At 28.4% G+C, this 15,390-nt stretch overlaps 1 protein-coding gene across 9 annotated transcripts in view; it reads right to left on the reverse strand.

Moving 5' to 3' along the window:
* The window catches only part of LOC107439667 (uncharacterized), a 392,882-nt gene that overhangs the window by 155,853 nt on the left and 221,639 nt on the right, over nt 1-15,390 (reverse strand). For all 9 annotated transcript variants that reach the window (XM_087168223.1, XM_087168215.1, XM_087168217.1 and 6 more), the window contains 15 exons: nt 15,223-15,369; nt 14,564-14,661; nt 14,259-14,433; nt 13,079-13,489; nt 11,382-11,684; nt 10,223-10,366; nt 8,989-9,249; nt 8,448-8,591; nt 8,099-8,368; nt 6,151-6,294; nt 5,761-6,027; nt 5,508-5,651; nt 3,848-4,117; nt 2,457-2,600; nt 1,516-1,773 (listed from right to left, as the gene is read on the reverse strand). In XM_087168223.1, the coding sequence (XP_087024349.1) occupies nt 1,516-1,773; nt 2,457-2,600; nt 3,848-4,117; nt 5,508-5,651; nt 5,761-6,027; nt 6,151-6,294; nt 8,099-8,368; nt 8,448-8,591; nt 8,989-9,249; nt 10,223-10,366; nt 11,382-11,684; nt 13,079-13,489; nt 14,259-14,433; nt 14,564-14,661; nt 15,223-15,369 (3,180 nt within the window). The remainder of the gene's footprint in view (nt 1-1,515; nt 1,774-2,456; nt 2,601-3,847; nt 4,118-5,507; nt 5,652-5,760; nt 6,028-6,150; nt 6,295-8,098; nt 8,369-8,447; nt 8,592-8,988; nt 9,250-10,222; nt 10,367-11,381; nt 11,685-13,078; nt 13,490-14,258; nt 14,434-14,563; nt 14,662-15,222; nt 15,370-15,390) is intronic.

Here is a 15,390-nt window from a genome sequence, read left to right on the forward strand (position 1 = left end):
ATATCTGCCATTTTAATATATTGTATATTTCGAACATATATTCAGTAAGACAAAAAAAAATTCAAAGAAAAGTATGCTAACCCGATGAATGTAAATTGAGGATAAAAATATAAATATAAAATCACACTAATAAGTAAAAATAAAATCTACTTCTTTCGTTTTATATGTATTTTTAGTCTACAGATGCAAATTAAAATAGAAGTAAACGCGTCATTTAATTCCAAATGTTAGAGTGCAGCAGCAAAATGTTGAGCTATTATTTTGTAATTATCATTATTTACCTTGTCTAGCAATACAATTTTATCATTTTAGCCTTTATTTAAATTGTCAAGATTACATATTTATTTGCTATATATACTTTTTTTAATAATTTTATTTTAAAAATCAGTACGCGTAACCGGCACTAATTTACTTTTTGAGTCCCATGCACTTTTGAATCACATTACTTTTTTAATCCCCCAGAATCTATTCGTTTTAAACTAGTCAACTCCCTATAAATCGAAGTACCTTAAATCTAATCTTAAAGACGTGATTTTTTTATGAGGTTCCAACCTTTTTTACATAATTTAATATTAATTACTTTCAATTTTAACACCTTTTAACTCATATTTTATAAATATTTTTGTCTCTATAATAAATGAAAAACTCAAAGGGGAAAAGATAACTAAAACCAAAGAGTCACTACATATTTTGTCACGTTATTCGTGCTTTACACACGATATTTAGTTTGATTGATATTGACATGGTAAATTATAGAGAATTCTGCTAACTGAATTGACTTTCTACGATATTGAGAGACAAACATGAAAAATTGATATTTCTTTAGTCGAAAATACAATTGGTCCGACATATTTAGATCTGTCGATAGTTCTAAATGTTGCGTCAAGTTCTATCAAATTAGAATAATCACGAAGTTGGTTTACATGCAAAATTTTAAAAGGGCTGGTAATTCTTTTAACCGAATTCTCCTTGGACTACAATAAGAAATCTTACGCTTATTACACTACAACAGTATTGTACACTGCAATTATTTGCGGATAAAATTACTGTAAAAAGTACCGGCACTCAGGGTGTTGGTATTTCTTACCATGAAATCCATTTCTGTTATGAAAAAAAAGTATGATATACTAAAATTTTTATTATAATAATTACAGTAAACTCACTGAATCTCTAATTAAGTAAATATTACTGTAAAATTCAAGGTGCGATATCTTACGGTAAAAGGGATTTTATGAATGATGCACGAAAAGTGCCGGTACAGTAACTTTATCAGGAGTTTTTTATAGTGAATACAATAGCAAAATTAAAAATTAAATAATTATTAAATTGCTATAAGTTCAAAAAAGGGAAAGCAATTCTTTTAAATAATAAAAAAGTAGAATTTGTGCAATATGGGAAAACAAAGCTAGACAATGTGAATAAAGAACAAATAAAGCCACAAAACAGACAAATATATAATTTTTTTCAGGGGGGGAAGAAGCACGTTATCTAACTTCTTTTCAGAGCAACTCTTACCTGATTTAAGTGGTTTTCCATTATGATACCATTCAACTTTGAGCTTGGGATCATTAATTGGTGTCAGTTTACATTCAAAGTGGGCACTGTCCCCTTCTTGTAAGTTATCTTGAGGCTGAATCTGAGTTATAAATTTTGGTGGATGAGGAACGAATTCTTCAGTAGGAACTTCTTGTTGCGGTGGGAAATCAAGCTCCCTCAGTTTATCTGCTGACATGCCTTCGGGTAATTGACTGTCCATTATAATATCTCGCTTGCCTAAATTCATGACAGCAATTATTAAATTTTAGTGAATCTATCTAATATTTATGAGCATAAAAATGTATAATTTTATAACACAACTGATAAAGGTTGTACTTTGTCAATAAATTATTCTGTAATTGTTGCAAAATAACAGTGATTTAATTTTTTAATGTGATATTATTTATGTAAATTTACGATAATTAAAGGAAATATTAAGTTGAATTTAAAGATTTTTCTTCAAATTTTTAAGTTTGCTAGTTATTTAGTCAAATAAATTTTATTGCATTGTAGGCATTTGTACGTGTTAATAGTTTTATTTAAAATACAATTTTTAATTCAATGTGAAATAAAGTTTATGGCATTTATGACAAAAAAAACTGAAAGACTTGGGGCCGCATAATGATTAGCCCTGTTTTCAAATTATACTGTAGAAAATTTGAAATTAAACATCCAAAAATTTCTTTGCAAGCGGTAAGATCTTTCCATTAACTGGAAATTTTGATAACTTGTAAATTACATATTTAGAAACAATACTATGGCTTAATTAGATGTAAAAATAGCACTTTTTAAGAAAGTGAGTTTTATCAATAAACATTGTCTTTCCAGTACAGCATTACAAACAAAAATAAAACCGAATAGAAAATGTTAAAATGATCTAAAATTAAAAGAAATGATGATACGATTTAAAATGTACGTACTTTTTATTTTCAGTACAGCTTTTGTTGTATCTTGTCCCCACTTGTTGGTTGCTTTACACATATATTCACCAGCATCTCTAGGGAACAACCAATCGATATCTAACACCACGAAGCCAAAGTCATCAACTGTATGGACTCTAGTGCCTGTCATAAGAAATTTTCAAATGATTGTACATAAAATCTATACTATGAAAAGAAAAATTACAATGAAGTAAAAGTAAAATGTGTTTATTATTATTAATTTTTTATTTTTAGATTTCGATACATGTAGGTGAATTAATTGTAATTGTAACCAATTAATTGTAACCAATCAAATTTAATAGAGAACAATAATTTATTTACAACCTGCTTTGAACAGCCAACACAATCAATGTTCAGTTCCGTAGCCTTGAAATTTTTATCTAAATGCAGAAGACAAGAGAACTCTTAAACTATTAAGCATTGAGACAATCTAGCCTTCTTGGAGGACATTTTTGATGGAACTAACTAGCATTTTCGTTACATGGAAAGGAAAACCACGAAAAACTCCCATGGTTAGCCCAACGGCAAGGGATTCTAACCCATTATTCGTCTTCCACTGAGGATATATTATGTCAGCACTGTGGTTGGTGAGAGCCGAAAGCAGAATGCGTATCGAACAGTCGATGCTTGGATTCGAACCTGGGTTGCCTCGTTTGGGGGAGTGCTCTATTGTCTGAGTCACCGCGGTTTTGAAAAGGATTATTATAAAAACAATATAACAAATATTTTGAATTTTAAAGCATTAAAATGTTTAATATGAAACTCTCTTAAAATTTTAAATTGCGTACTTTGTTTGCTATTAACATTTTACAAGTCGTTAAAAGAGTCATGTAAGTTCAACTTAAATTCTAACTGCTTCAGAGAAAGGGATTCAAATATAGATTAAAAACTGCAAAAATAATATTCTTAAAATACATTCAATTTAAAGAAGAATCATTGTAAAAATACTGAAACAAATATTCTAATTCTAAGAATTATATTATAAATGTAGTCATGAAAGATTTCTGTCATTATTACTTAATCAGTATCTTTTGTAGAAAATGCCATCTATAAGACAGAATTCAAAGTTCTTTTAGAGTATTGTGTTTTAAAATCACGTTATTCACTTTCTTAGCTGTCAGTTCTTAAGTTATCACTATTACATCATACTATTATATCATACATTATCATACTACTTAAGAAAATTTAAATGCTTCAAAAGGAATCCTATTAAAAAATTCTCTAAATCTGCATAATAAAGTATTTCAAATCCGTTTTCTTAAAGCAAACAAGCATTAGTTTAACAATAAAGAACACGAATCAATTAATCAATTAATTTTCATAAATAATAAAACCTTCTCATTTCACTAAAATATCACATGATTATTTACCTGTTGTGAGTGGCTTTCCATTCTGGTACCACTCAACCCTCATCGTAGGATCGCCTACGGGTTCGAGTCTGCACTCAAAGTGAGCAGATTCTCCTTCTACCTTGCTCTCCAAGTTTTGTATCTGAGTAATGAATTTAGGTGGTAATTTTCTGTCATCGTCAATTATTACTTCTTCGGTTCTGTGCATTGCTTCTTCAAGTCTTTGCAAACTCTCGGTACCGGAACGCCATTCAGTTGGTAATTGTGGCTCCATTATGATTGATCCTTTAGCTGTATTTACAAAAAGAGTATTGGATGTAACATTCAACTATCAACTTTATTATCAGCTCTTAACCCTTTGACGCAGAATTTTTGTTAAATATATTTTTCATTATTTTGTTTTAATTTAGATCAATATAAGTGAAATATATTATACTTAGGCATTTTAATAATTAATGGTTATGAAATACAGCATGAAACATTGGTATCTTTTTTTACACTAAAAGTAAAATCTTCCAAATACGGTCCACTTCCAAGCAATATTTTTTTCACATAGCACTTAGATGCAGTTATGTAGATCTTTATCAATGAAATATCTTTAATTTTCAAAATCATTTATAGATGAATTTTTGAATGTGAGTGAAAACAATATCTAACTAGCTTTTCTGGGTTTTATAATTTAGTAAAAATAATTCCGATATTCGATTAGATATTTAAGTAACTATTAGACTGTTTTTTCTAATTAATAAATACCAAAATACATTTTCATTTATAATTAGAGAGCAAGGAAAAAATATACAAAAGGAACACCTATCTCCCATCAGCGTCAAAGGTTTAAGCAATACTATTGTACAAATTTGCAGCAATAGTATTGAAATATTGAAAAAAATGCATTTTTGTTTAAGTTGAACTATACTATAGTGTTTTCAAATTCAAAAGGAATCAACATTATATTAAGTTTGTAGGACTTTTGAACCATAATTAAAATCAACGTGATTCAAATTTCTAAGAGTGTACAACATTTTTTATTACATAAAAATGAAGCTAATTTGAAATTTGTATATTACTGCTTGATTAACGCTAGAAAGACTGAATATTGCTATGTACCCAAAAAGTCTGAAGATCTAGTGTGGGCTTTCCCAGGTTGTTCGTGTAGATCATTTTGACATCCAAAATCTTAAAATCTAATTATTAATTTAATAAATATACCTTAGGGACTCGATCATCAAAATTCTATGGTATTTTATTCGATTTGTTCGCTTCTCGATTGATTGGCGTAAACATTTGATCCACTGCGCTTTGATATATGTGTAAAAAATAGATATATGTGTGGGTTTAAATTTTATTTTGTTTTCTCTTTAACGAGAAAATAATAGATGTTTTGTTAGTTTCAGGTTACTTCACATTGCTACTTTAAGGTAAATGGTGATTATCCAGTATTTACAAAATTAACGTGTTTTTTTTAATTTAAATAACATTGCAAGGTATTCCATTCACTGACGTTTAAAGTAAAAATTTGCGCATTATGGAGAATTGTTTTATTGAATAAAAATTTATTTTTTTAATTAATAAAATTAATTACCTTCTTTTATTACCAATAATTAGTATTTTATTTCTTAAAATTGCAATAATTAGTTACTTTAATAACTAACGCAAATTGAGCAACATTTTGAATTTTTACCTTTAACGATCAGTTTAGCACTAACTGTGGCTTCTCCAAAAGCGTTAGTGGCTTTGCACATGTAAACTCCTGCATCTCTTCCAAATACACCAGCCACTTCCAAGATTACGAAGCCAAAGTCGTTTATTGTTTTAATTCGAGATCCTAGAAGACATTAAAAGGAAAGTATTGTTAACAAATATTTTGATAAAAACATGCAGTAGAAAATGAATGTTTTTTTGTAACGTGTTGTTTTTGTGAAACTTTCAAGCACCTGTTATTAAAGTTTTTCCATTGTGGTACCATTCTACTTTCATGGTGGGATCATTTACTGGAGTCAGCCTGCACTCAAAGTGAGCTAACGAGTTTTCCCCTAGGGTCAGATCTTGTGGTTTTGAGATGAACTTGGGTGGCTGTTGTATGTCAATGTCCATCCATTGTTCGGCGATACGAGCTGAAGAAATATCTTCGAATCTTGCTATTTTTTCCATGCTCTCCATTCCCGCAGGAAGTTGTGTGTCCATAATGATACTACGCTTTCCTAAAAGAAGTTAAAAACAAAGGGTAATGAATTAAATATTTACGCCAACCGTCAGCTAATATCATATTTTAAAACTTCTCTTTATATGACAAATAAAATCAATGAATACCAATGAACACTTACCGGAGCATTTAAGTGTGCATGTTGTTACAGCTTCTCCAACTTTATTAGTGGCTCTGCAAGAGTAAAGACCACTGTCTTCAGGATAGATAGGACTGATTTCAAGTACAACAAACCCAAAGTCATTTATTGTTCGAATTCTTGTTCCTAAAAATATTAATTAAAAGAATATTTAAAATCGTACTTTAGTTCAGTGTCATAAATGTAATATATTATATAATAAGTGTTTTCAAAATAATACTAACGTGGGTTTTAACTTAAATATAGTTTAGCTATTGCGTATTAGGTATTTTCTGTAGAACTTTCAAGTAATCGAACATAGGATACTTATTTTAGTGAATAAATTATTTAAATATCAGTTTTTGCAATTCAGGCGAAAAGTAATAGGATAAAACTTTGAGATCAACACACTAATTATTTTATAAATGATTGGAGGACTTATGCTTCTATGATTCTTTTTATATGTGATGATGTTCAGTTTTAAACCCTACATCACTTTGTAAAAACTTTTTCTATTAATTATACCATTTAATAAAAATTTTGCATTTTATGAAAAATAGTAAAATACTTCATAAAATATGTCCAAGTACACTCTAAGAAGTAAGTTCTAAAATTCAACATTAATCCGAGGTACCTTGACCCATAATACGCTGTAAATTTGGTACAATCTTTTTGAGATGTGAACTGAGCCTTTTTTCCGTGAACAACTTACAAAGTATTATCTAACCATGTTTAAGAAGTATGATTATAGGGCTCAGAAAATTTGAGCAAATTTGAATGACATTATGGTTCATCATGGTATAAACTTCAACAAAATGAATAACTAAAAAGTCAACAAAATAAATAAATTATTGTTAGTTTCACCTCTGTTATTAGCAGTGGATGCTGAAAAAGTGTCATTCATACTTAAAAAAATTCAATAACTCATGACAAGCAAGGAGGAGAATAAAAATATTTTTCACAAAATGTAATAATTCGTATTTGAAATTGGAATATGAAAAATATATTGGTGGCAAGTAATATCACCTATATTCATACTACTTAATAATTAAAATTGTATAAAAAATTTAATATCGCTTCTTTCATTTATTAATTGGTTTGCATTACATATTCTTTTATTTTATAACCGGTTGTAGAACCGACCCAAATTTGAGTTTACGAATATCAATGCTCAACTTCATAGCCTTGTAATTTAGAGCCCCATCCAGAAAACAAGGGAACTCCTGGATCAAGTATTGGGAGAAATTGACCTTCTTTGAGCCCTTTTTGATAATACTAACCAGCATTTGTGTTACAGGGAGGGGAAAACCACGAATACCTTCCATGGTTAGCATGATGACATGGGACTCTAATCCATGATTCATCTACCACTTAGGATATTTTGTATCAGCACTGTGGTTGGTGAGATCCGTGTGCGGATTTCGCATCGTAATAATTTGTATCTCTAAATACAAAACTATACGATTTTGTAACCATTCATAACTAGCATAGTACTTTCTAAACCATAAAAATGAAACTTAAACGAACATTGCAGTTGTGTGGGTGCTGCGTCATTTATGCATGGATGATAGTTTCGTATTGACACTTAAAACTCTTCTTATATTGAAGGAATGGAAGAAATATAGTAATACCAAGGCTGGGATTCGAGCCCCTGTTCAGCCAGTTATGAGATTTACAGATTACCCTTCCCAGCTACAGTATGTGCCCAGATGCACGAAACGAAATTACTTTATTAGGTGGGCCTAACTGGCGAGAATAGTTCTTCCGTACCGTATCCATCCTGTTGGTTCTACCGTATACGGAAAAACAATCAATAAACGTCTTTGAATGACATCCTTTTATGGTTATGTCACTGCTTTGGTTGAATAAGATAAAATAACAATTAAATAAATCGATATTTAACCATTTTTGACGAGAAATTTTCGAACACTAGGGTGCTGGCGGTGTTTACCTGCTTTGAGAGACTTGCTGTTCTTGAACCATTCAACTTTGAGATCAGGATCGTCTGTTGGAATGAGTCTAGCTTCCAAATGAGCATTTTCTCCTTCCCTCAAATCCGTTACATTCTCCAGCGGTACAGTGAATCGTGGAGCTTCGAAATGTACATCTTCAACGTAATCGGCACGAGATCTGTATAAGTGCTCTTCCAGTTCCATGATTCTTCTGTTGCTATCGGCCATTTCTTTTGGTATTTGAGGATCCAGAATAATCGATTTCTTGGCTGAAATTCCAAAACGTGAATTATTAATTGTTCAAGAAAATGGATGATTAAATGACTAATTATTAACTTCCAAGCTTACATTTGCAAGTCAAAGTGGTCTTGGTGATATCGGTTCCAAATTTATTTGTTGCTTTGCACATATATTCACCACTATCTTCTCCATAACAGTAGAGAATGTCTAATATAACAATGCCGAAATCATGGAAAGTTCTAAAGCGATGACCTGTAGGCAGAATTAAAACCATATTAAGCATCAAAACAATGTTCAATACCAAGTAAAGCTTTATATTTTACATTTTTTATAAAATATAGCATAGTTAATGAGGCTTACAATTTTTAAATTTAATTATACAGATGTTTCAAACAAATCTAAGACAGAAACAAGAACGTTGAAAATTATTTAAAGGAAAATTAAATATTTCTAAAATATAAGATCTGTAAAAACGAAGTTATGAATTTTAAATCTATTTTAAAATAATCCTTTGTGAATTTTCTTTAAAAAAAATAGTAACTATAGCTTGATTTGAATTCAAGAAGTTTGTAAGTAGAAATAACCATTTTTTAAAAAAATGAATATCCTGAGCTTTAGATCAAAATAAGAAATTGCAATTTTTACATACCAGCTCCCAAGAGTTTTCCATTGAAGTACCATTCAATTTTCATGTTAGGATCATTTATTGGAGTTAAATAGCCTTCAAAGTGTGCACTTTGTCCCTCCACAAGACTTGTAATTTCTTTGATGTGGGTTGTAAATTTCGGTGCCTCTGTGATCTTAGCGTCGATTGACACTTGACTTCTGTAAAGGGCATGAGAACCTTCAAGTTCTGCAATTTTTTCCAAGCTTTGAGGCTGTAGTGTGTCTCGGAAAATTTTTCCATAACCTATTAAATAGTAAATAGAGACTTAAAAAGGTAAAATGTATTTACACATCACTATTTACTATGTAAAAAATCTCCATGGTATAAAGTACCAGCCATTACAATCCATTTTTCCATAGTTCATAAAATCCATTTTAACCGCAAAATATCATACCGTAATCTTTACAATATCATATATTTAATGAAAGTGATTCAGTGATTATATGGTAAATCTACTGTAAAAATTACGGAATATGAGATTTTTCGTTCTTTATCATGTTCTAGTAAAATGGATTTTGTGGAAAAAAAAGTACCGGTACTCTTGGTATTTTTTTAACGTAATTTTATTAAACTTTTTTACAGTATGCTTTAAAAACAATAAAAAATCCTATTATAAAATATTTTTAATGTTCATAATTGTCTCAAAAATTTCACAAAAGCTGTTATTTACTCTCTCAAATGTAGAAATGTCAGCATTTCTTTCAACCACTATTAAATCTTTTCACTTAAGTTTACGAATATCTTACAAATCGTGAAAAATATACAAAGGTTTTTAGAATGATATAATATAAAAAAGAACTTTTATGAACTGTTTAAATTTACATTATATAGAGACATTTGTGAGAGAATATAGAAATTATAGTTGAATATTTTATTTTATTTTTTTATCTCCATATTACATTTTGAAAATGGGGAATAAAAGTGTTTTTCAAATGTTTTGGTTTGTGATCCGTTAATGTCTGTAATGTTAATCTGTGGTCATAATTTTATAAATATGCTTTGCTAACTAGCGAATCACAAGAGACTTGTTAAAAGTGGTACAATTACAGTCCAGAAAACATGCAATTGTTTTGACAGCATCATTTTTTTATTGATAAACAAGAATTGAAATAACAAGGATGGGTGACTTATTTATTAATAATTGGGTTTTTGTGTATAGTTTTAATGCATCAACGTTTATTAGTATTGAAATATTTTTATAGACGTTTCGACTTACCTGTACACTGTATCGTGCAACGGGTAGTATCTGATCCAAATTTATTTGTTGCAACACACACATACTCTCCAGAATCTTCTACGTGTACAAAAGAAATATCCATAACAACATATCCGAAATCGCTCAGGGTCTTGATTCTTGAGCCTATAAACAAGAAATTATTTAAGATTTATTATTTATTTTTTTAGAAAATATAAAAAAAAATGAAAAAATTTTTTTTATTATTATTTATTTTTCAATACTATATATTTATTAATAACTCTACTTTCTGTTACAGGGATGAACTAAGATATATCACTTTACGTTTAAAAGAGCAAAAAAGTAAAAAATTAAGAAAAAATAATATTATCTGCAGCATATAAAGCTGTGAGTTTTTAGACCTAAAATGGTCATTCATTTATTCCAGCATTTCAAATATATAAAATTTACGAGCATATTTCTTGAATAGTTCTTTAGTTACATAAAACTGTTTATTAGAACATTTTTTTTGGTAATTTCGTGTACTTTCTATTTTATTTCTAACTAAAAGTGATAAAATAGTATGACGCAAAATATTTATAAGTTAAAAAGAGCTTAAAAAAGAAGGGACTTTTATTATTTCATGTTATTTTAAATGTAAAAGTGATTCACAATTTTAAAAATTGTAGAAGGAACGGATTTTTAGTTTAGTAATTGAAATATTTAAACAATAAAATATTATGAAATAAAAATTAACCCTTAGACAAAAAAAAATTTTTTTTCGTTTTAAACAATAAAGTTTTTTTAAAAAAATATAAAAACATTTAAATACGCATTTAATGACATTTAACAAGCTTTTACAAAAAAAATTTATAACTTAAACTGACATGTAATAGAAAATAAATTTAACTATAAATGAAAAAACCTGAGATTTAAATTAAACCATTAATATATATTAATGGTTTAACATTATATGTAATATATATATATATATATATATATATATATATATATATATATATATATATATATATATATATATATATATATATATATATATATATATATATATATATATATTTCTATATATTAATTATATATATATTAATAATTTCTCTTCTTCTTCTCTTTTCATTAATCTTTAATATTTTCCATGTTTTCTCGATATTTTAAACTTATATATGTATATATGGGTACTTACTGTGCCTCATAGGTACTCCATTATGGAACCATTCTACTCTCATGGCAGGATCTCCAACAGGTATGAGATGGCATTCAAAATGAGCACTTTCACCTTCTTTAAGTCCTGTTAAACTTTGTAATTGTGTAGTAAATTTGGGTTTCTGTCCTTGCAGTTTATCAACACACTCTAAGTTAACAGTTATTTCAGCTTTTCCCCATTTATTGGTAGCTCTACAAGTGTATTCACCACTGTCTTCAATGACAACACCCAGTATTTCAAGCACAACCATCCCGAATGCATGAACGGTGCGAATACGGTGACCTGTTAAAGTTTAAAACATTTATAAATTGTTCTTAATTGGTAGGATTAAAAATGAAACAAAATTTTAAAGCAGAAGAATGAATAGAGTTAAAAATGAGTTGGAAAGATTAGCATTTTTCTTTGGTAATATAGACTTTAGTTTGGGTACTCTATTTTGTATTATAAATTCAAATAGGAGACTGTAATGAAAATTACAAACCAAAAGTAAATAAGCTAAACATTTTCAGGTTATTCATTATTCTATAGATAAATAACATTTTTCTGTTTTTTCTTAAACTCTATCATAGTTTCATAATAAAAATATAATACTTTTATCTTTTCATAATAAAAATGAGAACTAAAAATGCGAACTTGATGCGTTTTAATAATGAAAGATGAAATTAGATAATTCTTCTATAGCAAAAAAATATTTTTCTGCTTTTAAAAAAAAAGAAAAATATTTTTTCAGATTTTTATTTTTTAACAATAAAAATAAAAACTGTTTTAATTTGTTCTATGGTTAAAAGGTAAAATTATTCATTCTTCTGTCGAAAAAAAATATTTTTCTGTTTTCTGTTTTTTAAACTCTTTCATAACTTCGTAATGAAATTGGAATATTTTTATATTTTAGTCATTAAAATAGAAACTGTTTTAATTTGTTATAATAATAAAAATTGAAATCATTCAGTATTTATTATTCGATCAATAAAAAATATTTTCTTGTTTTTTTTAAGAAACTTTTTAAGACTTTTTCATAATTTTGTAATGAAAGTGGAATATTTTTAGCTTTTAAGAATAAAAATAAAAACTTTTTAATTCTTTGTAATTATAGAAATAAAATTATTCATGTTTTAATTAATAAATTTTACTTAAAAAAAACTCTGTTATAATTTTGTAATAAAATTGGGATATTTTTAACAATAAAAATAAAAACTGGTTTAATTTGTTAGAATAAGAAAAGATGAAAGATATTTTTTTTAATATATGTCACATTTTTGAAATTACATCTCAATCACGTAATGTGTGTAACATTTACTAATTTTCTCGATAAATAAAATCAATGAAAAAGAAACCCAGATAAATTAACGATTTGTTTCTCGCATCAAAATCAAATAAACCCAAATTAGCGTGTAAATTAATGCAAGAAAAATATTTATCTCCAAATCAAGTAAACCCCAAAACATGTTGTACAAATTTATGTAAGGGAAAAAATGCTCCCAGAAAAAAAAGAGAGATATAGTGAATTGTATTATATCGGTTTATTTAAATACCATCAAAATATTTATCCATAAATACAAATGAAAATAGCTTGATAAAATAAGTTTCTAAAAAGGAGATTTTTTGAAACCAAATGACTTCGACATTGTCAGATGATACTACTACTACTACGAAGAAGAAGAAAAAGTGGTACTTACGTGCTTTGATAGATTTTTTGTTGAAGAACCACTCCACAACCATCGTTTGATCTCCTGCAGGAGCAAGAGTGGCTTCAAAGTGAGCAATATCACCTTCAGTAAGGTTTGTCAAGTTCTGGAAGCGAGATGTAAACACAGGTGGATGACCCTGCTCTTCTGTAGTTGCTAAGTCCGTTGGTCTCAGAAGAGATTCTTCGAGAGTCTGAATGCTCTCCAGACCCTTTTCACCCTCAGGATGAAGCGTGCCTTCGTAAATATTTCCTTTAGCAGCACAGTGAATGGTAGTAGAGGTGAAAGCCTCTCCCATAGCGTTATATGCGCGACATGTGTAAACGCCGCTGTCTCTGGCCCACATATCGGTTGATGCAAGAACCACTTGACCAAAGTCATTGGTCAGTTGGAAGCGTGTACCTGAAGTAAAAGATGGAAGAGTGTTGTTTTATTATAAGTTTTTTTTAGTATAAAACTTTATAGAATAAAGAAGCATTGAAATTTATTTTGAACTAAGTTCAACGACTTACATTAAGTTCACATATCTAATAATGTAGAGTGCTTAATGATTTCGAAAATGGAATAATTCTTTTCATTTTTAATGAAATGTATTTCAGTGAAAATGCGCCAAAGCTTGATAATGAATTTTTAAATTAAATTTTAGTATTGAAACAATTAATTTTGTAAATGTGCATACCACTGATGTTTAAAAAAGTGCTTCAAAATAGATTAAAAAAATTGAGTTTCTGTATTAAGATACACATTTAATGTTGTAAATATGGGTACCAATAGAATAAGTTTCAGGAAAATGTGTCAAAAATTGATGAAAAATTCTTTGCTTGAAATTTAGGTTATAAAATTATAAACAGTTAATTTTGTAAATGTGTGAAAGAACAGTAAATCTAAGCTATTTAAATATATAATAATTGTATAGTCTGAATTAGTTTTAGATCATAAATGCTAGCTAAAATCTCCTATGTCCCATCTTTAAGCTTCAAGTTACATTTCAATATATTCAGATACTTATCGAAATAACTTGATTATTTATAAGTTTTAAAACATTACGCATTTATTTCCACAGTAAAACCTATATTCTAACTGTGCATCAATTTATACATATTAGCTTATACAAAGCATATAATTTACAGGGTACACTATATATATATATATATATATGATAGCTTCTTACCAACGAACAAAGATTTTCCATTAAAGAACCATTCAATGCAAAGTTTAGGATCAGCAGAAGGTTCTACTCTGCAGTCTAGTCTAATACCTTCACTTTCATTAACCGTATACTTTTCTTGTAATGGAACGACAAAGTATGGTTTTGGATACTGCAATTCTTTATCTTCTACATGAGTCTAAAGGAGAAATGATAATTTTTAGTAATAATATCTGTGTTACCGCAACTCATTTTAAACAACACGATACGTATTTATAAATGGTAATAGATAAAATACAACAAATGAAACTTTTGGAAATCGTATTTACTTGGTATTTGGAAAGGTACATTTGTTCAACTTCACGAACTTTAGAAAGACCTTCTTGACCCATAGGATGAGTTGTTCTTTCAATAACATATTCATTATCTAAAATGAGATACATTAAAATTACATGTGATTAAAATATTGTCATTAATTGTATTGTATTAATTAAAAAGGATTTTTTTTCCGAATAAGTCAATGTCAAAATTATATCAAGTAGGAAAACAGGACTTATTGGAACTTAAAAGTATCTAAAGTCTGACTTACTTTTCGTGACCCGATAAAGATTTGCTACTTCTTTTCAGGAAACATGATTCTTTTTTAATCTATTCTTAAGTGACTCTATTTTGAGATACTATTATTATTATTGTTAGTTACTATTATTACTATTTTGAGTTAAGCATTAACAACAATATATACTTAAGACAATGAAGTTAAATCGATGTATAAATTAAGTCTAACTCAAAATTAATAGTGGACCTCTTGGATCCTGTATTTATCCTAAATAAACCAAGTTCTTAAGAGTTTATTTTGTTAAAACAAAGCTGTAAAACTTCTTTACAAGTTAAAATAATCACATCAAATGTTCTTCATCGAAAACACAAACGTGCTTATAAACAGCCTGCAAACGAAAAGAAAAATTTTGTGCAAAAATTAATGAAGTACCTTTAATAATTTTCAACGATCCAGTCGTAACAGCTTGTCCTTTACTATTGGTAGCTTTACAAGTATAAACTCCAGCATCTTCGGCTAAGGTATGAGAAATATCCAATGTAAGATATCCAAAATCTTTGCTTGCTGTGAATCGTGTAGCTGAAAAGAAATCAATCGAAA

The sequence above is a fragment of the Parasteatoda tepidariorum genome, chromosome 7 (genome assembly GCF_982258835.1).
Source record: "Parasteatoda tepidariorum strain Cologne lab strain chromosome 7, Ptep-v5.0, whole genome shotgun sequence".
NCBI lineage: Eukaryota > Metazoa > Arthropoda > Arachnida > Araneae > Theridiidae > Parasteatoda > Parasteatoda tepidariorum.